The 26,632-nt window shown below is 33.7% G+C and overlaps 3 protein-coding genes across 14 annotated transcripts in view; 2 read left to right on the top strand and 1 right to left on the bottom strand.

Annotated features, from left to right (window-relative positions):
• The first annotated feature begins 9,724 nt into the window (after positions 1-9,724).
• LOC136271895 (uncharacterized) lies at positions 9,725-12,070 on the top strand. Its single transcript, XM_066072470.1, has 3 exons — positions 9,725-10,385; positions 10,706-10,923; positions 12,039-12,070. Exons 1-3 carry the CDS (start codon positions 9,910-9,912, stop codon positions 12,068-12,070), a joined length of 726 nt encoding a protein of 241 aa, XP_065928542.1. The 5' UTR covers positions 9,725-9,909.
• A 1,171-nt stretch (positions 12,071-13,241) lies between these two features.
• LOC105320315 (protein DGCR6) lies at positions 13,242-17,473 on the top strand. Its single transcript, XM_011418213.4, has 4 exons — positions 13,242-13,527; positions 13,862-14,022; positions 14,277-14,383; positions 14,868-17,473. Exons 1-4 carry the CDS (start codon positions 13,337-13,339, stop codon positions 15,072-15,074), a joined length of 666 nt encoding a protein of 221 aa, XP_011416515.3. The 5' UTR covers positions 13,242-13,336; the 3' UTR covers positions 15,075-17,473.
• Positions 17,474-17,745: 272 nt separating this feature from the next.
• LOC117691484 (anoctamin-4) overlaps positions 17,746-26,632 on the bottom strand; it is a 62,633-nt gene continuing 53,746 nt past the window's right edge. For all 12 annotated transcript variants that reach the window (XM_066071872.1, XM_066071871.1, XM_066071874.1 and 9 more), the window contains 11 exons: positions 26,450-26,614; positions 26,036-26,072; positions 25,707-25,818; positions 24,993-25,050; positions 24,411-24,508; positions 23,745-23,881; positions 23,391-23,543; positions 23,024-23,076; positions 22,496-22,683; positions 22,127-22,235; positions 17,746-20,887 (listed from right to left, as the gene is read on the bottom strand). In XM_066071872.1, coding sequence (XP_065927944.1) covers positions 20,723-20,887; positions 22,127-22,235; positions 22,496-22,683; positions 23,024-23,076; positions 23,391-23,543; positions 23,745-23,881; positions 24,411-24,508; positions 24,993-25,050; positions 25,707-25,818; positions 26,036-26,072; positions 26,450-26,614 — 1,275 coding nt within the window. In that variant the 3' untranslated portion in view covers positions 17,746-20,722. The remainder of the gene's footprint in view (positions 20,888-22,126; positions 22,236-22,495; positions 22,684-23,023; positions 23,077-23,390; positions 23,544-23,744; positions 23,882-24,410; positions 24,509-24,992; positions 25,051-25,706; positions 25,819-26,035; positions 26,073-26,449; positions 26,615-26,632) is intronic.

Genomic DNA, 26,632 nt, shown 5'->3' with positions numbered 1-26,632 from the left:
TAGTAATATTCATGCTAGACAATTTCAATTGTGTTTAGAAAAATGTTTGAGGCAAGTAAAGAGGTAAGTCAGTAGTAAAATTTCTTGAATGATTATGGTATAAAATATTTCCAGAATGTATCTCTAAATTCGTTTTATAATTCATTATTTTGTGCGCAATAAATATACAGTTTTTGGTATGGATGGAACTGTAGCATTACGGTCCGTGAACCTGAATTTCCCGTAGAGCAACATTTCTGCAGCTAGTTCATTTCTAATAATTTATTCATCAATTGTGTCACTTCTGGACTCCCTCTCTGGTTAATTTAGAACATCATCTTTCTAAAAAAAAATTTCACTTTTATCTAAGCTATTGTGTGAAAAGAACATGTCAACTATAAATATTATTATATTCCAATAAAAAGTTGTCTATTTCTATTATCCGTATGCAGTTTTTGCATGTGCTGTTTATTTTGAGAAAATGAGAAAAAAATCATACAGGTTCTGAATACATTAACTCCTATTAATGATCTTATATGAAAGACATTGACATTTTTTTTCATTAAATATGTTGTTTCAAAGACCCGGGCGACATCCGGTAGATTATCAAGATCGTATCAATGACTAAAACAATTGCAATTTCTTGGGGCTTTTTTGCCAACAAAAACAACCTCAAATTTAATACGTCGGCGTCCTTCATAAACCACCTTTTCATATAACCTAAAATACTTCTTTTTGTATAATATATTTAAAGTGCATGCGCGGATCCAGAAAATTTTTCCAGGGGGGGTCCGAAGGATAATTGTGTTTGCCAGGGGGGGTCCGAGGCATATTTTCGTGATAATTTTACTATGTAAATTCAATAAATTTTCATTTTCCAGGGGGGGTCGGGACCCCCCCGACCCCCCCTCTAGATCCGCGCATGAAGTGTTTTCCGATCTCTGCCGGAAATGCCAGAAAAAAAGCAAGATGATAAATGAAAATCTCGGCACAGCCACAGTTAGTGATTTACGAGAAAAGGCATGTTTGATTATACATGTGCATGTATGTACAATGTTCTTCAACCATGGGGGTCTCTACAGAACTTGTCTCAAAATCAACATGTATATCACCCTTGTCCATTATCCAGTCATATCTAGATATAAACATGATATAATTACATAGCGGGAACGGTCCGTATGAAGACAAAGTACATGTACAAAACAACATTTTAAGCGCATGATGCTGCTGATGACAACGATCCTGATGACCGCCCGGCCCCTGTACCTACCATGGACGAAGTTCTCCGAGCTTGCGACACTATCCGCGTCTATCTTCAGAACCGTCCAGACAGCATCGACTTCCTCGTGATATTCAACAAAGTGTGTGATCTTGTGAGCAGAGACAACTTTAGCCGTAATCCATCCCACCAGTCTCGTATAACAAACTTTTTTGAGTGTATGCAGCATGTGTTGAACCAGTGACTGTGATTGTGTTTGTAGTAAAATGTTAATTGTACCAGAGACATTTATGTTTTGACATTTGTTTTGTGTGTTTAAAAAATATTCATTATGAACACATGTCTTTGATATCGTTTATTCATTCTAAATATTTATGTTGTAAATTGATGCATTCTCGTTTTTATGTCATCGTAAATGCAAACGATATTTATATTGAATAAATACATGCATTATGACAATATACAATATTCTTACTTTTATTCAATTTAAAACTGCGTTACATTATAAAATATCCGGTTAGACTAAATTTAAAACCCGAAAGCCAACCCGGAATTTTCCGGACTCTTGAAACCTCGAACTCTCGATTTCTCGAAGTTTTATCGCGGTCCCGTGGACTTCGAGTTATCAAGAGTTACCTGTATTTATCAAACATGGCAATTGCCAATCAGATTTTATATAGATAGATACAGTTCTGATGAATAATTTTGTCTTTAAAGAAGGAGAAGGGATGTCAGCGGCGTAATTTCGGTAATTTAAATGTGTTCATGAACATTTAACAAGTTTAAATTTTCCTGGCCCCACCCCCTTCCTACATCCCCAGGAATTCCAGCTAAACATGTCGACTCTTGACTACCACAATCTTAATAACTTATTATTATATATTCTATAATAACTGTCATGTGATGAACAAACGTTACGACATCAACGACCTGTCTCCCAGTAAATGAGAATTATTGCTCCTACATTTTAAAAACCTGATGAACGAGTGGCCAGGGTTATGACTTTTGTTTGTGTTTAAGGAAACCAATTTTTTCATATCTAATCTGTCCAATTTTTGTTTATTTTTGTCAATAAAATGTGCGTTATTGTTATCCGAAAGTCAAAACAATGTAAAACGTCTTTTACAATTATTCTGTACATATTATCAGAGTGTGTATATTATTTAAGTAATTGTTAAGTCCCCTTTTTTCATTGTAGTTAAAAGATTGTTAAGTCCCCTTTTTTCATTCTAGTTAAAAGATTATTTTAAAGGGACTTGGACACGATTTGACTTAAAATTTTCAAATTTTATTTTTCCATTTTCAATATTTATACTGATAAATATAGAAGTTTATAATGCTATGTCAAAATTTGAAAGTCAAATATCAAATTATAAGCAAGATACAGAGTTCATTGTTTGTTTGTAAACAAAGCTCAACATTGTCTTTTTTTTTACATATGTATTGTATTGGTGTAAGTTTCAATCAAATTTATCTTTCTTTTGTTGATAATAGTATTTCTGAGGATATTGAATTAGTTTAAAATGTTTATGCATGTCATTTTGTCTAAGAAATTTCTAATAATTTTCAACATTACATTTTTTGTAAACAACTATAAGACTCGAGCTTTGTTTACATAACAACCAATTCTTACCTCTGTATCTTGCTTGTAACTTGAATTTAACATTCAATATTTTGGTCAATCATTTAAAATGCACCAGTTAACCATTTTATCCATAAAAAATAAAAATAAGATTTTTGATCTTTAATCGTGTCCAAGTCCCTTTAATATCTAATACACCAAAGCTCTAGACCTCTTTCCATATATATATATATATATATATATATATATATATATATATATATATATATATATATATATATATATATATATATATATATATATATATATATATAAATTCGCTGCGCTGCCTTTACGTCAATATTCAATTTGCCGCCGTAATTTCACCACGTATATCATGCTGTATACAGGCTCATAGCATCAGGGGGGCCAGGGGGGCCTGCTCCCCCCCCCCCCCCAACAACTTTTTCTCGCAGCAACAATTTTTTTAAAATTTACATATAAAAAATTGAATTATAATGGAGTTGCCCCCCCCCCCCTTTTTTGGAAGTTAGTAAAAAATTGATATGAAAATAAGGAAATGAGAAGTCAAATTGAATACCCCCCCCCCCCCCCCCCCACGGATTAGGAATTTGATGATTTCGAGGGGAAAAAATTTTGGTAGGGAAGAATTTTTTTTTGGAAGTATAGTTGAGTCTAACCCCCCCCCCCCCCCCCCCCCCCAAAACCCCCACTCCCCCCCCCCCCCCCTCACGGATTAGGATTTTGAAGATTTTTGGAAACTTTAAATTTCCCCTTTTTTTTTTTCTTTTTTTTTTGGGGCTTGTCAAGATTTTTTGGATGGGTCTGGCCCCCCCCCCCCACTTTCAAAAACGATAAAAACGATGATACGTGCCTGGTATACTATGCTGTACACGGGATGTTTTAATAATGCTTCATCTTAAATTGTGTTATTTACAAATATATGTTATTTGTATATGTTTACACATAGAATATCAGTTAATAAAATCAACTGTGTACAAAGTTATTGATGAAAAAACTGATGTTGTGCATGGGATGTATACAACTCGACTTTCTATAGTTTTTTATTACAATTAAAAGATGTTGATATTACAAGTCAAAGTGATATGAAACTGTCTTAAATTTAAGTTAGACTTTTGTCTTAAATCTAAGATTCAAACTTAGTTAAGATTGCTTTCTTAGGTGGATCACAAAATGATCTTAGAAAAAACTTAGCTAAGATCTGTCTTAGCTTAAACATCATAGTAACTCACGCGATTTTTCGACCGAATTTATTAAAAGTGGAACTCTTCTTCGTTTGAAGATTCCTATCGGCTGCATCGAAAACATTATTTTATATCACAAAGTTAAAAAATTACATTTAAAAGATGCTTCACACAAATAATATGTTTTACGGTGCGTCCGTTGGGGCGAGCACAGCATGTGATCAAACAATTAATTATAATAAATTAATAAAATAAAATTAACAACGTGAAATTTGAATGCCAAAAAATAAAACATACCTATTTTTCAGTAAATTTTCATTATTCATAGTTTATAAGATTTGTTATAATTTATTTATATGTAGAAAAATAGTTTAATCTCAGATACAAATACAAATACAAATACAAATATTTTATTGGCACAAACACAATTACAATAATTGGCAAAGGCCCAATGAATATATAAGAACATCATTGTTGTTAAATAATAAAGATTTTAATATATAAATATTCATTGCACTGCATCTCCTCTTTTAAAGTGATTGTGATTATGATTGATTGATTGATTTCCACCTTTTTTGCAGTAGACATTTTTTCTTAAACTTACATATAAAACTTGACTCATCATAGAGCTCCCCCCATGCTAAATTTTTTTTCATTTTTGTCAATTTATACATAGAAAATCGACTTACCATGGATTTGCCCCTCCACTTAAAAAAAAATAATTAATGTTTAATTTTATTTTTAATTTACGCTTAAAAATATTTGCTTATCATGTTAAAAGAACATGGTGTTGTCCCCCCCCCCCCCCCCCGCATGTAATAAATGGAAGTGAAAATAAAGAAACCATTGAACTGGATTAGAATTTTCATGATTTATATTTCTTTTTGCTTGCAAAGATTTTTTGGATGAGGCTGCCATCCATCCACCCACCCCCTTTAAAAAAAGGCGCTGCTACGTATAACGTTACGTTTCAGGAAATTACCGTAATTATAGTGAATAAAATATTTGTGAGCATTCATCCAAATTAGTGCAATTTACAACTGTTTCCTGTATCTGAAGAAATGTCCTTATTCGTCAGCTGTTCTTTATCTTAGCCTTTGCAAGATTTTAAGAGAATTTTGGTCATTTCAGCAGATTTACAATAACTTCAATTAGAGTAATTTCCCCTTATCAGTGCTTATTGTGACGTCAAAGCTGACGTTGGTTAAGTGTCGTCTTACTCTTTAAAACTCCCCTGAGAAATAAAAGTATGCGAAGTATACTGTTTTATTTACTTAAATAGCATGATGTTCTTAAAATTACACATCTTATAAGCTTTTCAAAGGTTTTACTTTGATTCTCGGGAGAACGTGATGTTGGAACGTGAGGTTGGAAACCATTGGTACTATGAATTGTGGGTCAAAATTTACTGACTCCGAAAAAATATATCGGATCAATGTGTAAACGTTTGTGACGTCACACGATTATTTTTGATTGAAAGTGTACTGAGGTGAACTTTAGAGGTAACATTGACTGTATGTCGCTTACATCGTTATTGTTTTGTCTTGCTGATTCTCGTGAGAGTGTGAAGTGATAAAAATTGTCATGATTACAGGGAACTACTGGGACGATTAAAACGATGCATTACTGGTCCGATTTACTGACGCCAAAAAAATCCGTTGAATGAATGTGCAACTAGTCCGAATTTTCTATTCACACACGCCTTGCCGGTAGAGCTCGCTTCGCGCCGGCGCTGCGCGCCGGCGAGCTGCGCTCGCTAATATGTTTTACGGTGTGACCGTTGGGGCGAGCGCAGAAGGAACCACACATCTGTCATCATTGTTAAATGCAACCCGTGGACTTGCCCTAACAAAAAAACTTTGGCTTTGTCTCGAAAACTTTTACCACCGCAAGGAACCCGAAATTATCAAACTTTTATTCCAATGGCCCCTTCCTAGTTTTATACACTTAAACAAACTACCACTGAGCATTAATCAAATGTTAAACAGACTTATAATGTATTAAAATATTTTGATAAACACAACGCCGTTTTTTTTTATGTAGATACACTTATGTTTTATCTTTTCTTTACCTTTTAATAGCGAGCGCAGCGAGGCGGCGCGAAGCGCCGCTCGCGTAGCGAGCTCCATAGACAACGTGTACGAACGGAGGAAATTCGAGTTGAAATCTGCACATTGTTCAAAGAAAATTTTATGAGGCCACGTGAAAACGTTCTACTATCCCAGTGATCCTTTGCGGTGCATAGCAACTTGGCGGAACAGGAAGCGTTTCTAAGGAAAATTCTTACCTGTAAATCGCATACATCATTTTCATTTAACAATAAAAAATCCTTTTAAAAACATTTAAAGTAAACAACACATGTGCTTACGTAAAAACTGTACCTATGACGTCATTTCCTTCCCCGAATTTGTCCGACAATTTACGAAAACTGTCGAGCGCAAAAAGTTAAGTATGACGTCACATTGATCTCGTGTTTTATATTCCCGCGATTCATTTAGAGGTGGATCAAGCATCTGTACTGAATGTAACGTGTAGGAAGTACACAGTAGGGAGTCACCGTTAATACTGATACTGCGCTCACTATTAACGGGGACTCTTTGGCTGATTATTTTTGTTTTGATGATTTTTTTTGCTCAGTAAGTACACATGCAAGTTCCATGCTAAATTTATTGTCACATTGATCCAATCATTGTATACGTTAGGTAGGTGACAAAAAATTATTATAAAAGAAAAGTCTAATCATTATTAGATCTACGTGTAGCCACGTCATTTTGTAATGAATAAATAAAAGAAAAAAATGAAACTGTTAAAATATCTACATGTATTTGTTATAGTTGCATATGTGGTCAAACCTTTCAATAATATTGGATATCACACACTAAAAAAAGGGGGAGGGTACATGTCTACAACGCTTGTATAGCGTACAAAAATTAAAAAGATTAAAAACAAAATTGATGTCACAGAGGAAAATTAAAACACCGGTAACAACAAGGAACAAAATGAGAAATAACACAGACACACAATTTATTGATTTTAATGATCATTATTAAAAGGTAAAGAAGAGATACAAAAATAAAAAAAAAACTGGCTTTGTGTTTATCAAAATATTCTAATAAGTCTGTTTAACATTTTATTAATGCTCAGTGGTAGTTTTTTGTTTAAGTGTATAAACCTAGTAAGGGACCATTGGAATAAAAGTTTGATATCTTCCGGTTCCTTGCGGTGGTAAAAGTTTTCGAGACAAAGCCAAAGTTTTTTGGTTTGGTTAAGTCCACGGGTTGCATTTAACAATGATGACAGATCTATGTGTGACTCCTTCTGCGCTCGCCCCAACGGTCACACCGTAAAACATATTAATGATCATTAAAATCAGTAAAAATAAATTTTGTCTGTTATTTCTCATTTTGTTCCTTGTTGTAACCCGTGTTTTAATTATTTTCCTCAGTGACATTAATTTTGTTTTAAATCTTTTTAATTTTTGTACGCTATATAAGCGTTGTAGACATGTGCCCTCACCCCTTTCTTAGTGTGTGATATCCAATATTATTTGACCACATATGCAACTAAATACATGTACCGGTAGATATTTTAACAGTTTGATTCTTTTCATTTATCTGTTCATTACAAAATGACGTGGCTGCACGTAGATCTAATAATGATTAGACTTTTCTTTCTTAATAATTTTTTGTCACCTAGCTAACGTATGCATATATGATTGGATCAATATGACAATAAATTTAGCATGGAACTTGCATGTGTATTTACTAAGCAAAAAAAAATCATCAAAACAAAACTAATCAGCCAAAGAGTCACCGTTAACACTGATACTGAGTACTTCCTACATGATCCAGTACATATGCTTGATCCACCTCTAAATGTATCGCGGGAAATTAAAACGCGAGATCTTTGTGACGTCATAGTTAACATTCTTTTGCGCTCGACAGTTTTCGTAAATTGTCGGACAAATTCGGAGAAGGAAATGACGTCATATGTCAGCAAACGTTCAGTTTTTTTTACGTGAGCTTATGTGTTGTTTACTGTAATGTTTTAGAAGGATTTTTTTTTTATTGTTAAATGAAAATGATGTATGCGATGTAGAGGTAAGAATTTTCCGTAGAAACACTTTCTGTTCCACCATGTTGCTATGCACCGCAAAGGATCACTGGGATAGTAGAACGTTTTCACGTGGCCTCATAAAATTTTCTTTGAACAATGTGCAGATTTCAACTCGAATTTCCTCCGTTCGTACACGTTGTCTATGGAGCTCGCTACGCGAGCGGCGCTTTGCGCCGCCTCGCTGCGCTCGCTATTAGCATATTTTCTTACTGGATAACATGTCAGTCATTATACAGACGTGTTTACACTCTTTCACTTTAACAAAGGGAAATAACTTCAATAGCAGTCCACAAAGGGGAAAAACCTAGACTATAAATAGAAAACCCGAGGACGAGGGAACCGCCTTCTTTGCTGATCATTTCTTATTAAAAATCCAACGAGTGTCGCCATTTTGAACTTACTTAGTAACAATCTATAAACATAGACAGTTTCATGATCCCGGAGTCTAACTATTGTAATATGTTTTACGGTGTGACCGTTGGGGCGAGCGCAGAAGGAACCACACATCTGTCATCATTGTTAAATGCAACCTATGGACTTGCCCTAACCAAAAAACTTTGGCTTTGTTTGAAAACTTTTACCGCCGCAAGGAACCCAAATTTATTAAACTTTTATTCCAATTGTACCTTCCTAGGCTTATACACTTAAACAAACTACCACTCAGCATTACTACCGAGCGCAGCGAGAGGCGGGCGAAGCCCGCCTCGCGAAGCGAGGATTAATGGTAACACGTATATATAAGAAAATCAGTGAAAAATGAAAGTTGAATCAGGGGTACTAAGGCCAAAAAAATTTTCTTCCAGCCCTGGGCGCCGCCATATTGGCAGCCATTTTGTTTTTAAAAAGTTAGTTTGATCATTGATTGACTGGTACTTATCGATGTTAATTGCCCCTAAATTCGATTAAATAAGTTCCAGTGTTTCAATAGAAGGTAATTTGAATTAAAAAAAATTAAAAAGGAAACCAGATAAGTTTCAATAGCGCTTCAATCAAGAAACACGACTTGTTCTTTGTATGTCTTATCAAAATATCAGATGGAAAATAAAAACATTAACGTCAAGGAACTGATCTTTTTGATACTGAATAAAGTATTCAATTCTATTACATTGGCATTCATATGAATTAAATTGATGAACAACTACAGAAGAAATAAAAAAAAATCGGAATCACGTAACTCTCTTCGGCTATTTCCGAAGACAAAACTTGAACGTTTTACGTCGGAAATATGACGTCATAATGTAGACTGAGCACGCGACGTTTAGTTTAACTTTGACGAATGATTTGAGTAGGCAACCATGCTGGCGGATCCTACTTTTTGCGTTTTAAATAGACTTTATTATACAAAAATCAAACTGCACTGTGTTTAATCTGCGCTCGATCCAACGGTCACACCGTTTACATATTAAAATGTTAAACAGAATTATTTAAATATTTAAATAAACACAAAGCCGTTTGGTTTTTTTTATGTAAATACAATTATGTTTTATCATTCCTTTACCTTTTAATAATGATCATTAAAATCAGTAAACAATAAATTGTGTGTCTGTGTTATCTGTGTTTTAACTATTTTCCTCTGTGACATCAATTTTGTTTTTAATCTTTTCAATTTTTGTACGCTATAGACGACTTTTTTCAGTTATTTCCCTTAGTAAAATTTCATCCCGATAGGTGTCGCGGAAAACAGCCGCCATTGTAACCGTGACGCTGGATAAACAAACGCGGTAGCAACCATTCCCCGGTAACATAAAATTCTTGCTAGCAAAGTTTTGTTATATGAAACTGTATTATATTTTTCGTTTATGTAAATCATGGATAAGAGTCAATGCAAAAAAGATACTGATCGAATGATTTCTTCCCCAAAAGACGTCAAAACCGGTGAATGGAAGGATGACATTCGTGAGTGGCCACAAGTAGAATATGGCGATATCTACAATTATTTGATTTTAAGTAGAGCATGTGACGGCGAAAAAATGAAAAATTACAAATCATTGGACAGTTACAATTATTTTAAAATCGGTTCTGTCGGGAAAATTCTTCATTTTGTTATTCACAATACAGTTATTCTGAAATCTGAAGTGCGCCCGTCACAAAAAATAAATTCAGAGTTTCACAATGCATGGGTATTCTGTGATATGATCGGCACAATTCTAAACGGGGGATGTTCATGTATGGCTGGGAACAGTAAAACGTGCAGTCATGTAGGCGCACTTTTGTGGAAAATTGAGCATGCTGTAAGGTTAGGTTTTACGGGAAAATCTTGTACAGATGAGCAGATGCAGTGGAATTAGGGTGCGACAAGAAACCTTGAACCAGGTGTTCTTGAAGAGATGGACTTTAAAAAACCTAAATATGGCAGTGAGGTTAACAACAATACTGAAAAACCACAAAATACAAAATCTATCTTCCAATGTTTGTATCACATCAATCTTTTAAATATTTTGTGGAAAACTCAGAACTTAAAGAATTATTTCTTTTAGAAAATTCACTTTTAAGTAAATCTATGCACGCAAATATAAACAAATCTCTTTTCGAACCTTCATCCGAGCCTCATACTGAGCATACAGGTGAACTATCTTGTGAAAAGTGTTGTGCGTTTTATAACAGGTACATTAAACTTAATGATGCCCAAATTCAATCGTTATCGATGGCAACAATTTCACAAAGTGAATCTGAATTGTGGCACAACAGTAGAAAATTAAGAATAACTGGCAGTAGTGCTCACAAGGTTCCCGTCCGTGACACTACAAATAGTGATAACTTCTTAAGAGAACATATGTACCCTTCCTGCACAGGAAACAAATTTACTAGACATGGTCAAGAAGGTGAAATTCTTGCAAAACAACAATTGCGTTCATCTGGATGGCACATAGAAGATACAGGGACCATAGTTTCCTTTGAAGAGCCCTGGCTAAGTGTTTCCCCAGATGGAATAGTAACCAATGCTGATGGTTCAACATGTCTTTTGGAAATTAAATGTCCAATACTTAAGAATGACCAAACACTTGACAGCTTATTTACAATTGGTAAATATGATGTTGTGAAATCCTTGCAAAATGGTACATTATATGTTAAGCATAACAGTTCAAGGGGCTATTACCTTCAAATGCAGTTAACTTTGCATGTAACACATATGCAGCTGTGCAAACTTGTTATTTGGACAACTAATGAATACAAGGTCATTGATGTACAATATGACCAACAGTTTTGTGAAGCAGCTATTTCAAGACTGTGTTGTTTTTACTTCAACAAACTTTTACCAAGAGTAGTTGATGACTTTGAATGTGGCAGATTTAAAATTAGTAAAAAATATGTTAAATTTTATATATATATATATATATATATATATATATATATATATATATATATATATATATATATATATATATATATATCCTTATGCGAAGGTTAGAATGACCTACTTTGGGTATTTAAAAAATCATTTTTTTGGTCGAATTCCTTACATGATCATCAAACTTTGTTTGATCATGGTATATATATATATTACAATCTCATTAAATATTTATTCAAAAGTGCGTCACAATAATGACCTTTTTTCGCTTTTAATTATTTTTTGAAATGCTGATCATATATCGATGCCCAAGATAATAATTTTAAAATTGGTTAATTGATGCATTTCAGAACTTTTGATACATATAATGTCCCAAACGTAAGTTTTTATGATCTTGTTTTAATCTATATATTGTTTTTAAATAAAATTATAATGTATGATCAAATCTTGGAAGATAACTTTTGTGAATGTTACAATATATGTTTCGGAAGAGTTTAATTTATATCCTATATCTGCTGTTCTGGTGAGCGATGTGACCCATTCGTGTCTTGTTTCAACCTTGGCGACCGAATATTTCTATCTTTCAAGAGAAACCTTAGGCTATCCTGTAGGTTAATTTGTATAGAACAATATTTATTATTTTGATAGCCCAAAAAGCGGACAAAAAAGTTTCCAACTAGTGAATTTGAATTGAACATATTTTATTGATTAAATCAAATGGAATAGACTCAAGTTCTAAATAACTTAGATAGTCTTCTCCTAATAATGAAATTTTTATAGGCTTGGCGTATACTATATAACTTCAATTTCAATCATAATTTCCTTATTTTCATATCAATTTTTTACATGCTCCCAAAAATGTGGGGAACAACTCCATGATATTTCAATTTTTTATATGTAAATTTTAAAAAAATTCGTTGCGGCGAGAAAAAGTGGGGGGGGGGGGGGGGGGGGAGCCCCTGCTACCTGCCTGTACCTAACGCAATGTCAATGGCTTATTCATCAGAGAATTCCAAACTCTTGTATACTTTTTACAAACGTCTCAAACGCGTACGTGTATGGGTTATGTTTAAAAAATCTTTTTCCAAATGAAAGATGTCTCTAAACATTTTTTAAATATTTTAATAGAGGTTGCCTCCCTTGTATTAAGACCTGGGGGGGGGGGGGGGGGGGGGGGCATTCCATCTTCTGACAGTATAAAGAATAAATGATTTAAAAATAGTTCTAATCTAAATTTTGGAACAGAATAATCAAGAGAGTTTCTAGTTGTGTAACTTGAAATACTGCCACTTGTATATGGTACAATGTTTTGTATATAAGTAGGTACTAAGTTATTGTGCATTTTGTACATAGTTATTAATTTAGCTCTATTTCTTTTGTGTTCCAAAGGTTCCCAACCTGTTTCAAAATAAATTGAGTTTCTTGAAGCAAAACTTGTGAGCCCAGTTACTATTCTTGCGGCATTTAATTGAACCTTTTCCAATTTTTCTATGTCCATCTGTGTGCAACCAGCCCATACTTAGGCAGCATATTATTCCAATTGTGGTCCAATAAAAGATACATACAAGTTCGAAGTTTGCCATTTCGGCTTTGTCTCAGTTACTGTTCTTTTGAATTGTTGACGAAAGAGTCTTAACAAATCCAATATTTGAATTTGAAAAAGACACTCTTGTCTTCACCAGTTACTACTGTATGTTACGAAATGAACGACGGGATTATGTGAAAACCTTTTATACTATTTTTACTCGTCTTAAACAATCCGGAAATAATTATTTTGTCTAGCATACGTTTATTCATTTTTGGTATTATTATGCGAGCTGTCATATCCGGTTTTTCAATGCTGCTGGATCTTTGTCATTCTCAAAACAACTTTAAACTAAGCTGTTCAGCGCATTAGATTAGCCTTATTATTTAACCAAGCTCTTTGGATTATTTTGTTTAAAAAAATGCATAGTTTACCGGGAAGTTCGTTGTTCAAAGGCAGTACGACAGGGCGCCTGGAGACGTGCCAAAGGCCGCTACAAGGAAAGGAAGAGTTGACTGTTAGAAAAGAAGAAATTGTAAGGAGAGAGAATCAACAGAAACGACACTACTTTTACCAAAACGAACTCCAAAACATGGCTAGAGAGCTACCGGGGTAAATGAATATGTAGGCCTACATGAATTAATTCTCACCAATTTTTGAGAAAGAGTTACTTAATTTCCCTAAAAACAAAGAAAGTTGAACCTTTGGATTGTCATATATATAATCTACATTTATATATATTTTTTTTAATTTAGTTGCTCATCTTTAACCATTTGTTTCTTTATTCTTATCTAAAAGAAACTTGCTTCAATTGTTCATTTGCAATAAATTCACCCGACAATTAGGATGTAGTGTTTTGAATACGCCCAATCCTTAATATTTATTTCAAAATAGATTGTTTTCTTAAATTTGAATCATTTATAAGAGGTTTGGTTTTCTTCTGCAGTAAATACCAGCAGCGGCTGCCTTATGACCTTCTGTCTAGTCTAGCTAACTCCCTGCTAGATGGGACAGTGTTTGAGATTGTTCGCAGTCTACAAGAAGTTCAGCAGTTAGAGGAGAGGCATCTACACACGCAAAGAGTCAAACTCGTCAACGACCATAAAGGTTTGGATTTTATTAACAAGAAAAATTCAAAGAATAATAAAAAATTTGTTTCATATACCGATATATATGTTTTATGCTGTTATATTATATAAATAAATGATTTTCATGATGAAAAGGAAGATAATTGTTTCATTGTCAGTGATGATGTTGTTTGTTTGATAATGATGTATTATAATTTTGATGATTATGAAAATGAGGATGATGAGGATTAATTTTAATGATGGTTAATATCTATGATCATTGATTATTTTCAGCGCAGAGACATGAACTCCAGAAGAGACACAAGGAGTTGTTACAGGGCTGTCAAACAAAGCCACACAATCTGCCTATTGTGGAAGTGCAGATTGAGAGAGAGAAAGAGGTAATGAACTATAACGATGAGAAAGTAGTGTTTGTTGTTCTGAAACTTTAATGATGAAATAGTAAAGTTAGCTGAAATTTGGTAAATATTAGTTATCTTGAACACCTTTTCCTCAAATTCCATGCAAATGTTGTGTGATTTGCATGGCTGATGTATTGTCAGCATAAGTCTTAATAACTTATTCTTTATTATTTCAAAGTTTTAAAGATTGCCATGTGGTTTGATGTAACAAAGTTTGACTGTACTATTATAAAACAGTCTTTTTTCATAAACTTTACATAAACCTGGTCATGACATGTTATACCTTGTGATGGGGATTGCTTGGATGTCTTAATTTTCTCTGGCCATGGATAAAGCTATTAAACAAGCATTAGTTCCAAAAGAAAAACTAGCTCAAATGAGGGTACAAGATTAATGTCAAAACATGTCTTCAAAAAAGATGTAGTACAATGTTCATTATGGCTTATAACTTTTTTTTTCACAGACAATGGAGAAGAGGTGTGAGGAGGAGGTGAAGAAGAAGGACATGAAGATCATCATGGAGCTTGACCAGAAGGTGATGGACCAGCAGGTGATGCTGGAGAAGGCGGGGGTCCCGGGCTTCTACGTCACCAACAAGAGCATCGACGTCCGCATACAGATGTACCTGCTGGACTTCATCACCAGGCTGGGGCACATGCAGCCGACATGAGGAGCAAGTTAAAACATGGGCATTATGATGAGGGTGCGGTCATGATGTCTGTCTGTTGTTATGTTGTAAAAAGACATTGATGCAATGTTGTTTATTTTAAAAAAAAGCATGAACATGCAGCAGCCATGATGACCAAGTGAAACCATGGTTGCCATGATTTATGTTTGTTATTATCAAGCCTAAACAAAAAAAAAAATACAGGGTTTGTTTAGTATGAGCAAGCTTAAACACAGGCATGATGAGGGAACAAACTCACAGCCTCCATGATGAGCAAGCTAAAACATGGTCCCCATGATGTGTGTCTAGTATTGTTAACTAACTCACAGTGGCATTGATGTTTGTCTAGTATTACAGTCGCAACTGCTGTTACGGCCACCTTTAATCAGCGGCCACTCGCCATGAGCGGCCAGTTTTAATCCCGCCCGTTTAGTTTTACACTATATTTTAACTGATTTAAGCGGCCACCTGTCTAACGCGGCCAGCGGCCACTGTTTTTAGGTCCCGTGGCTTCAACATGCCTGTTTTCAACGGCCATTTTGTCTGTTTTGTCACATGACTTTTGAATCTGACATGTGACCCCGTATCGAAAGAAGCCAAACTTCGAAAGCTGATAATGAGTTAATGACAAATAATTGAGTGTGTTATTTGAAGTCTGCTGAGATTTAATGTGATAATTGATTATCATAACACCTGTTTTGTGTTGTTTATATATCGACACGTACTTATATACTTCATTACAAAGTCATTGTATATGGCCAATCTTGCGTTGAACAGCTTAACATGTGCAAAATAGCCGGTAGTATGCACTTTTTTCCTAGAAAATTTCTTTGAGATAATAAAACGGGTTCTTAATATATATAAGAATGGAATTTTGACACTTTTTTTAAAAGGTAAAACATCGGCTATCGTAGTTCAGTAAGTAGCCTTTGTACGGAAACGCTACTTCTGTTTGTTTACTGCATTTAATCCCTTGAAAATTATCATTTGGGCGTATTTAGCAGAAAATGTTTTCTTCTTAATCCCTTGATAGATAAATGGAACTAAAACAGCCATTTAGAATTAATATAAACTGTTTATTTAGCATTCGGAGCTGTGCATTCACCATCTCTGTGTACGCCGCCATTACAGATGCTATTAATAAATCTGTGCAATAGAGCCAAAATGAAAATACTCGATGGTTTTTTTTCCATTATTTTGAAACCTGGAATAAGAGGCCACCTGTCTTTAGCGGCCAGTTTGGCATTGTCCCACAGATGGCCGCTTAAAACAGGTGCGACTGTATGTGGTTAAAAAATGCTGGCAATGATTAATGGGTAGAAAACATGATCTGACCAAGACACAGCTGTCATTATGTTTGTCAGGTTGAGAGACAGTGGCAATTATGTTTGAATAGTAAGCGCAAGCTTAAAGACATGCAATGCAAATAATATTTGTTTGTTACAATCAAGTTTACACTAAGTGACAATGATTTTTGAGTTGTTTGATTATTTTTTAGAATTATTACACACTTGCAATGTTTGAATATCATGATAAAAAAAGCACAACATCTGCATCTGATGAAGAAGTTCACACCCCCCTGGCCCCAATAAAAACCAGTGACAGCCCTCATGATGTTTGTTCAATCATAGTATCATGAAGTTTACACAAAAAACTCTTGTTATGTTTGTCTCTCTGAAATATCATGACAGCTGGCAATAATGTCATTTGTCAAATAGCATGATCAAGCCAAATGAATATACAATTTCATTGATGTTTGAGTATAGCATTTAATTTTTACTAATATATAAGAGGTAGTTATTTTGCTGCTGATTTAAAATATTACATATAAACCAGAGATGGTTTTGAATAAGTCAGAATAAGAATAAAATTCAAAAAAATATGATGCCGAGTTAAAATAGGATATGTATAGAGCAGTATCTGAATTCTACCTAGACATGCAACCCCCCCCCCCCCCCCACACACACACACACACACTCAAAATTGTGTAATGTCATTTGTATGTCAATGAATGTCCATTAATTTTATACTTGTTGAGCATTCATACACGACTGTGAATTTTGCTTTTCAAATAATTGCACAGAAATCACTACATTATAAACTTCTGTCCTGAAAACACTTGTGACAATATATTTTTATTTCATACATATCTATCAATTTCAGATTCAGTTGCTGAATTATTTTTTCCTGGAATTATTCATAAAATCAAGTTTGTTTGTAATTGATCTTCAACAATAAATGTTTTGTCTGGTATTCATATTTTTCATCTTTGATGTTAAACATTATTTTTGTTGTTCATGATATTTGTTTGTAAAACTCAATACATTGCTTACAATAGCACTGAAAGACCTATTGAAAAATATATAATATAAAATAAAATTTTGATTATTTAATTGCAACAATTTTGTTCTGTTTTATTAATGCCATACATAGTTGTCTCTCAAATTTCTTTTAATTAAAAGGTGCATTGTTCTTAATAATATTTTTTTCAAGTTAAACAAATGTATACATTATTATAAGTACAATCAAATTTTAGAATCTACAGACGCCTAATATTTTTGCAATTTTTATGTGAACATTTTCCTCAAACACATCAGATTCAAGTGTAGTCTCTCCCCCCCCCCCCCATATTATACTTAGTCCAGTAAAATAAAGAATAAAATCCAGAACACCATTTGTTTACTGAAACTTTAATAACAAAATAATGTTGTAAATAGTACAAATCTACACAGAACATGTATATTACATTCTACACACATGTACTTCATGCACTGTATTAAAAAAAAACCCAAGGGGCATAATCAAAAGAGTTTATGGGCCATAACGTTAATTAATTCACTAATATAAACAGTTTCCATGGTACAACTACATAAACTGTAGCTAAACTAAGTATATGACCGTATAACGTACAAATGTACTACACATTTATATAGAATTTGAATTCATACATTGTATAATATTCTAGAGGAAATTTTTAAAGAACTGAGACTAAAATGAATCTGTGATTGATTATGAAAACCAAACATAACTGCATGTTTTTGTATGATTTGTTCATGTGTTAGAATTTAAACTAAAGTACTACACAATATGTTTTGAATGACTGAACAGACATACATGTATACATTGTATACACTATTGTAATGATAGATTCTGTAACAAATAAACCATAAAATGTGATGTTTCATTGAGAAAAAATGTTGCCTAATGTTTGTAGATGCCCAAATTTTAATTAGCTTTAATTCTGATCAGCAATCATTTGATGAGGGGTACAATCATTTGACATGTTTGTATACATCTACCCCCCCCCCCCCCCCAAAAAAAAAAAAAACCCCAAACAAACAAACAAAACAAAACAAAAAACAATTCTCACCATTCACCGTAAGGAATTTTTGTCATGGTGCTAGTTCTTAAGTTTCCATGATAATATCAAGAATTGTGAAAATTTTTGTCAGTGAATTTAATCTTAATGCCCCAAAGAAAGTTACGGAAATGTCAGGTGTACGTGTAAAGCTTGAAGTACACCTGTTTGAGGCTCTGGTTACACGTACTGTACATGGCTGTGCAATATAGAGAGAATGGTTACATGTGCTATTTAGACTGCAGAACTGTGATGGAAGCACATAAGTAAGGCATGTGTACATACTATAATAGTTAAAGTACCAAAAACTAGAAAAAATATATCTGAGTAACACAAAAGTTAAAAAGAGAACTCCCTGAACTAATACTAGTCAGATATAAAACCCTGTGGATCAGTCGACTTACTAAGGCCTGTTGTGATTGTGTAAGTATAGGTATAATGTTATGACTGTCAACTTTTAAATTGAATGTTAAATTAGCCATCCATTTCTGATTGCCTTTTTCAAAGTCTGATTGATCAAGTTGTATAGATTTTTGTTTCCAGTAATGCCAATGTTACAAAGTAATGTTGATTTAATTACATTGTCAAAGAGAATATTATTCTAATACAATATGTAATTTTACAGTTTTAGGACAATTAAATGGACAATACAAAAACAACATATATAACACCAACATGTACATATAAAAATTGTCATGAAAACAGAATTCATTAAGAAATATTGCACAAGAACGCCAACTTGTTACATAGCAAGACAGGTCTGCTACAACTTAGCATTGATTTAAATTTCTGTCAGTGGGTTGTTCAAATTTTACAGATCTTTTGGAAACATTTAACTATTTCAACGATTGACAGTTTCCACGCAAAAAAAAAAAATCTTAAGAGCAGACAACATAATTATGTCAACATGGAAAAGGAACAGCTTAATATTCAAAACAATCCCATTATGATATAGTTCCCTTGAGTTCATAAATATTATCAATAATTGAAAAAAAAAAGAACAGCAAATGAGAATGTGTTCTCTGTCAATCTCCATAAATCAAAAAAAAAATGTTTGCTTGAAAGCCTTTTCTGACAACCTGTCATATCAGAAGCAAACTGCAATAGTTATACTTTATAAGGTACACTATATTTATATATACTTACAAGATTTCAAAACACTAAAATGAATTATACAATTGCTAGGCTACAAAATTATTTTTAAATACATTATATGTACTGGGAATTTATAAATAACAAGAAATATATTCTGATATTGAATTATATTTATACCTAAACATTGCATTCATTTAATTTGTGATTTTGAGCTATTTTTTTTTCAATATGCAAATAATGTTTCTAGCAACGTAAATATCAGAAAAATATATTTCAGAAATGTTTTTCTTTTGCTCAACTTGAATAAAACAAAATCCTTAATTTACTTCCAAAAATGTAGCATATTTGGTGGTCAAAGAATTAAGGTAAAAAAAATATCATAAATTATAACAGTTTGTTCCCAGAGGTCAAGGTTATGAAATGTTCAGATGTCAAGGTTATAACATGAAAAACCTTCAGTTAATATGAACAAAAATTAAAAAACTTTGTTAAAAAATAAACACAAAATTTGACACATTCTGTATCATTGACAAAACTATATTTTGTTCAAAATGTTAAAGCTTTCTCGATTTAGTTCCGAATACAAGGAACACTGAACTATTATCTGACATGTATGAAATCTTCCCTCAAAAGGGATTCAATGCATCAAAAACATGCCATATCATCATAGTATTCCAAGAGAATTAATCAAACATCCGGAAAAGCACCATCAAAGTACCAAAACAACTTGCGTCCAAACACCCTACCCTGGAAAGTCATGTCGGATGACACGAGAAGTCTGCCATCTACATTTACACGTACATTTAGACGTTCTTCTTCTGCTGTTTTTGTTTGAGCAAAACTTGACCACATCAGATTCATAACTTAAAGATCAGAACCAAATATTTATACTAAGCTTGATAAACTGTACTGTACATTTTGTATGAATAAACAATGCTTTGCAGTTCCACAATCAGCCTACATACACGAAATATGTTCCTTTCAAATTATAAGCTGATAATCAAATATTTCACTAATTGTTTGCTGTTGGATTCCTTTCAGCTACTATCTGATTAACTAATAACAACTATAGTCAATTAATTGTTGGCTATTTTTGTTCCCTCCATGTACGAGTTGATAATTAATTAACAATTAACCACTCATCGCTGGCTGCATTGTTAATGAACCACTAAACGATGGCTGCGTCGTTAGTTGACAACTAATTACTTGAGGCATTTTTCCGTTCCCGCTGTTTCTGGATTGAGTCGGCATTAAACAGCGCTTCCTTGGCCAGGAAGTTCTCACGCAGCATCTGGAGCTTGACCTTGTAGGGCATGTCGGGAACCAGGTACATCACCAGCCAGGTGCAAAACACCACCAGGTTCTGAAGCCCATAAAAACAAAGGTAAATACAGGTAAATATCTACACATTACACTATTCACATCTACTGTAAAACAACTTTTATTCGCATCGACATTATTTTGCCATTTACTGGAGACAAATTTGTTCGCAATGACTAATTATTTGCAAGTACTGTAAATTCCACATATTACGCGAGTACTTAATTCCGCAATCCCGCTGGTTTGTATCAAATCGCGAGAATATAAAATCGCCAACGTTCAACTTTTTTCCTTATTTCTTATAGTTTTAAACTCTCAGAAAATAATGGCGAGATTTTTAAATCCGTGAAGGATGCTTCTCGCGATTTTACACGGATATTAATTCCTCGCGTTTAATTAGGAATTTACAGTAAGCCTTATATAGACCCCTGTTGATATTAAAGTCGTATGACAAGGGCTGGTTTGTGACAAGAAATATTTGTGGAGATGAGGCTCTTGCAAAACTTGCAAAATTTTCTCACTCGCAAATAGAAGTTGGTTTGCAGTAAATATTGGTAATGTGTATAATACAGATTCTGTAATCCATAGAACTGCAAGTTTAATGATAATTTGTTCTTTATTACAACTTTTGATATTTCATTTTAAACTGCAATTAAAGATAGTTTGTAACTGTGGGTTCAGTATTCTGCTTTTACAAACGCAATAAACTTTATGTCAAATTATGCTGTTTGGTCATCAAACCCACAAGCTATTGTTATTCACTGAACCTAATCAGATAAAGTCTGAATGAACTAAACTTACTTACTTTAGTTAATATATGTACATGTAGTTTTAATTTGTTTTTGAAAATGCAGTTTTAAAACATTTTTTATAATTGCCTGTTGATATTGACTAAATGAATTTTGACTTCAATAAATTCTCATATACTGTATATAGGGCTATATTCACCCAATGTTATTTTCACCCTTCTTCACTGCAAACAGTTTTGCCCAATTTTGAATTCGCCCATACATACATGTAGTTGTGCTTAAAGAGGAATAATTTCAGACATTGGGATTCACCCAGTTTTAAATTAGCCCGCTGATAACGCAGGCGAAAGGGGCCAAAAAAATGGGGGTGAATATTTCCCTGTACATACAGTAGTCGAAATCTCACTCCTTCTATTAAGCTTTTATTCATAATTTTTTCCAAAATTTTTAATCATAATTAGGTAAAATTAATGATGATTAAACCAACTACAAAAAAATATGGATTCATTTTATTTAACAAAAAAAAATCTGACCTCAAAAACGACAACAAAGGCCAGTTTGGCGGCCAAGATGTGCCAGTAGGCCATCGTATACTTGTACTCCCCAGGACTGCTCGGGTCGTCCGCAAAGTATCCACGGTATCTGAATGTAAACAAAAAAATTTACATGAAATAATAAAATGCTTCCTCATCCCTGATAATGGTTGATATAACTGAATTTCTTTTCCGTAGGTTGCTATTTTTTTTTTTAGCTTTTGTATGAAAAAAATATCTGATCAGACAGTTCTCAGCCCTAATGGGCCTCGAAACTCTGATATTTTTGTCATACAGAACTGTTTTTGACATTTATCCATTACTTTCACTACAATTAATTTAAGGAACACTGTAAAAACAGGGACAAACCTGCACTGTGTTACATTTCCAAAGATTTCCATTTTGGGGTCATCTGGAACACTCTGGGGGGCAAAGTACTGGACTTTGAACTCGGATAGACTGAAGTTAGTGTATCCGGATAGAGTCTGATCCGGACTGTATCCATACAAGTACACCAGCTTAGGAATAAACTCCGAAGTAAAGGCAATGATAGCAGCCTGCCAACAAAAAAAAAGGCAAAACTAATTTTCTAATTTTCAATAAATTAATATTAGATTTATTTTGATTGAATCTTACAAAAGCCAGATTAATTTGATTAAATATTATTAATATAACATTAAATTTGATAAAATATTGCAAAACAGCAGTGCTAATTAAGTTGTATAGGGAATATATTAAGTATGCATATAGGCACTTTTTATCAGGAGCTCAGTGCAAGCTGTCTATCATAGTATCATTCAGTATCTGAAATTCCTGTCAGGCTTTTGTAGTGTAAAAAGGAATCAAGTGCCCCGTCCTATCCCCATGTAACACACAAAAAATCCATATGGTACTTACATTTGAGATTACAGCAATGGCAGAAATTCCTCTTAGGATTCCAAACCAAATACCTGTCGCATAAAACAACATGTATCAATAAAATCCAATGACGATGAATTAACTATAAATCAATTCAAAAGATAAGTTTAATCATTGATTTACAAATCTGTCCGTTTAAAAAAAATCCAAACCTGCATAAAAATATTTAAATGTGAAAGAATCATTCAGAATTAAACATTAAAGATTCATTAGAGTGAGAAATTTTGTTTTAAAGCGATGCGAGACTGGCCGTGGGTTTTCAACAATGCCTTTCATCCTACCCCAAATCATAAACAAATGGATGTGGTCTCAGACAGAAATCCACTGACATAAGCAGCACACTGACCTATATCCTGAGCTCGTTCCGCTAGGGGTCTCTTCCACTGGGTGGTAAACTTGTAAGCGTCCACTCGAATCTCTATCACATTGTTCAACAGAGCAAACAGTGGGGCTAGGGGGAAAGCTGCCACAAAGATGGTCACAAACCCATACTGGATCACTGACAAGAAAAAAAAAAGCATAAAAATTATTTTGAAATTGAAATTTTTAAATTTAATTATTTTGCCTTTAAAATTGACCCATGAATGTAAAAAAAAATTCTACCCATCTTTATATCTTTAAACTGAAATTTTTTCCTAAGAAATTCAAATTCAAATGTTTTTCTTTAAAATTCAGCCATGGATATGTATCAACAATTTACCCATCTCCAGGTACTCATCAAACAGTCCGAGTGCGGGCATACTGGCCAGGTTGTAATCTTGCTCCCAGCGCGAGTAAACCTTCTCTTCCGACGTCTCCTTCAGCGACTGCCGCGATCGGAACCACACCATCAACTTCCTGTTGAAAAATAAAAAGATCAATGTTAACAACTTATAGTAAAATTATACAGTACCGATCAGACCAAACCTAACGGTAAGTAGACCCCAACTAAACCCTGGGTTATCTTTCGGGGTCTGCTCTGGGTTTACTAGAGTGGACACAGAGTAAAATGAAAGAAAAGCCAGAGTAGATACAGAGAAAAAGCCCTGATCAAACGTAGACCCCTGAAAGCAGACGCTACATGTGTATTTAGAATAAATAAGGGGTGGAAATTTCAGGTAATAATATTGTAATATGAAAGACCAGTCTGCTTCACACTTCAATGCGTTCAGTTAAGTGAAGTGAAGTAAACCCTCTGTGGACCCAAAGTAAACCCAAAATGGACAAATTTTCTAAAAGCAGACCCAGTGTAAACTCTGAGTAAACTCCGAAAGAAACACCAAGGGTATAGTTGGGTCTGCTCTGGTGTTAGGTTGGGTCTGGTCGGTACTGTAGCTACTGAGGAGTAAGACTTTAATATGGATGACTCCCCCTGCTCTATACTTACGGGATGAGGATCTCCTTGACGTTGTTGATGATTTGTTTGCCCACCATCACGATTCCCAGCTGTATACATAGCTCTATCAGACAGCCTGACGGATCACACTGACAAAACACAGAGGAGCAAATTCTAACTAACAGTTCCAACAGAGAAAACTTACGACATTCACTGAAATTGTTTAAACTAAAAATTTATTGTGATTTCATCAATATTGAATGGATATCAATTTTGGGGGGTTTTGATAAGGAAATCCATCAATGTAAGATAGTTTTTGACAGGATGTTATTCAAATGGCCACAGTCCATGATTTTAAAAATCACTGAAAATGTGAGATTTTACTAAATCCGTGAAAATTGGTTCCTATGAATATCAATCAATCAAACCACACTTTACAGTACTAATTTAAATGTAATATCTTGATTAACTCAATATTTGGAAAAGCTTATTCAAAACTTAAAATTTTTATTGTCAAAACACATATAAAATCATTGAAATTATTGACATTTGTAAAGAAAAAAAAATAAGATTTCTGTGAGGCAAAATTTAATGATTCGATTATTGTCCGTTGTGGTGGAAAAGAAGAGTTACCTCCTCCTGACGCTTGTCCAGCAGACTACGATTGTAATCACCAGGTCTCCCAACAAATCTGTCAGAGAGAAGAGAATGTTTACATCTACTTGTCTTATATATTAATTAAAAGGTGAATATCAGTCTTCAAAAAATATTCAAAGCAATCAAGACTAAAATGAGTCAAGGAAAAAACAACCTCATCATGGTTGTCTGAATATCAATATAGCGATGATGTCTCTTTTGATATATGATTACACTTTGTAATTGCTGATGTCAAAAAGAGTTTTACACATAGCTTTTAAAATTACTTTATCATAGGTTGTTTGGAATCTAAAAAATTTGTATTCATGTATAAATAAAAATGGGTTCATAATAAATATTAGACTCTTTAATGACTCCTGACGGAATAGTAATCTGTTGTGGGTTTTCTTACAGTAACTGTGATCCCCTGGCCAATTTGAAACCTTGAAGATAATTTACACACAATTTGTTGGATTAGAAGACATATCCAACCACAAAGTATGAAAGATCCTATACCTAACCATCATATTGTATTCACCATTTCTTTAACCAAGATTTTGCTCGAACATTTCAGGGAATTCTTTTTATATTCCTTGTTTTCCATTTACTCTATATTCAAAGCTTTTTATTTTATCAATTATAATGTTATAAACACTGGTTCTTAAAAAAAAAACGATGGATAATTGTATTTTATAAAATACAATCACTTACTTCCCCTTGAAGAAGGCAATGTAGAAAATGGAGGAATAGAAGTTGACAAATTGAAACAGAAACATCTTGAAGGTGAAGGCATCCTCCCATTCTGTCAGTGTACGGTGTTGTTCTAATTAAAAGTAAAAGTAAGACTGTCAGTGTACAGTGTTGTTCTAAAGTAAAAAAAACAATCAACTTGAAGTTAAATCTGTTCAGAAATCATTATGATAAACCACATGGCAGGGTAAAAAAAAACCATGTATATTCTAGCCTGTTTGGCACAACTTCTGCGTAAATGCAATTGATCCAATTTATCATGAGAAACACAAAAGGCACTGAGTAGTTACCAAGCTCAGTCAGGAAATAGGCCACTCTTTGGTAGAACTGAAACAAAGAGAAACAAATATAAGACTTATAGTGTAAAGTACAGTCTATGATTTTTATGCATATTAAACATGACAAGACACCAGTAGCAAACAATGAAAGGTGAAGAAGTTTGATTATAATCATCAGATGGTGATTTGATGATGATGTTGATGATGATGATGATGATGATTTGTTAAATGATAACAATAAAAATATAGGTGATAAAGCTTGATGATGATGAAAATGATGATGATGATTGATATTGAAGTATATATACAAGTACCTGTGTATTTGTACATGTACTGATAAATCAATGACCTACCATGTTGATGATTAGATGAATGATGATGATGAATACTGTACGCATACTGATACATTGTATAATAGAAACTTACCATGTTGAGGATGAGGATTATGACCAAGTTGATGCAGGCGGCCGAGATGGAGGAGATGAAGCTGGCACGTGTCTTGATGATGCTCTCAGAGTTACCGTACAAAATGGCTGACATCACAATCCGGTACAAGATCACCGAAAACACGGCCGCTAGTACTAATGCCAACTGTAAGAAAAACAAGTT

Source organism: Magallana gigas, chromosome 9, assembly GCF_963853765.1.
Source record: "Magallana gigas chromosome 9, xbMagGiga1.1, whole genome shotgun sequence".
NCBI classification, from domain to species: domain Eukaryota; kingdom Metazoa; phylum Mollusca; class Bivalvia; order Ostreida; family Ostreidae; genus Magallana; species Magallana gigas.
This window is presented reverse-complemented; position numbering and strand designations above follow the sequence as displayed.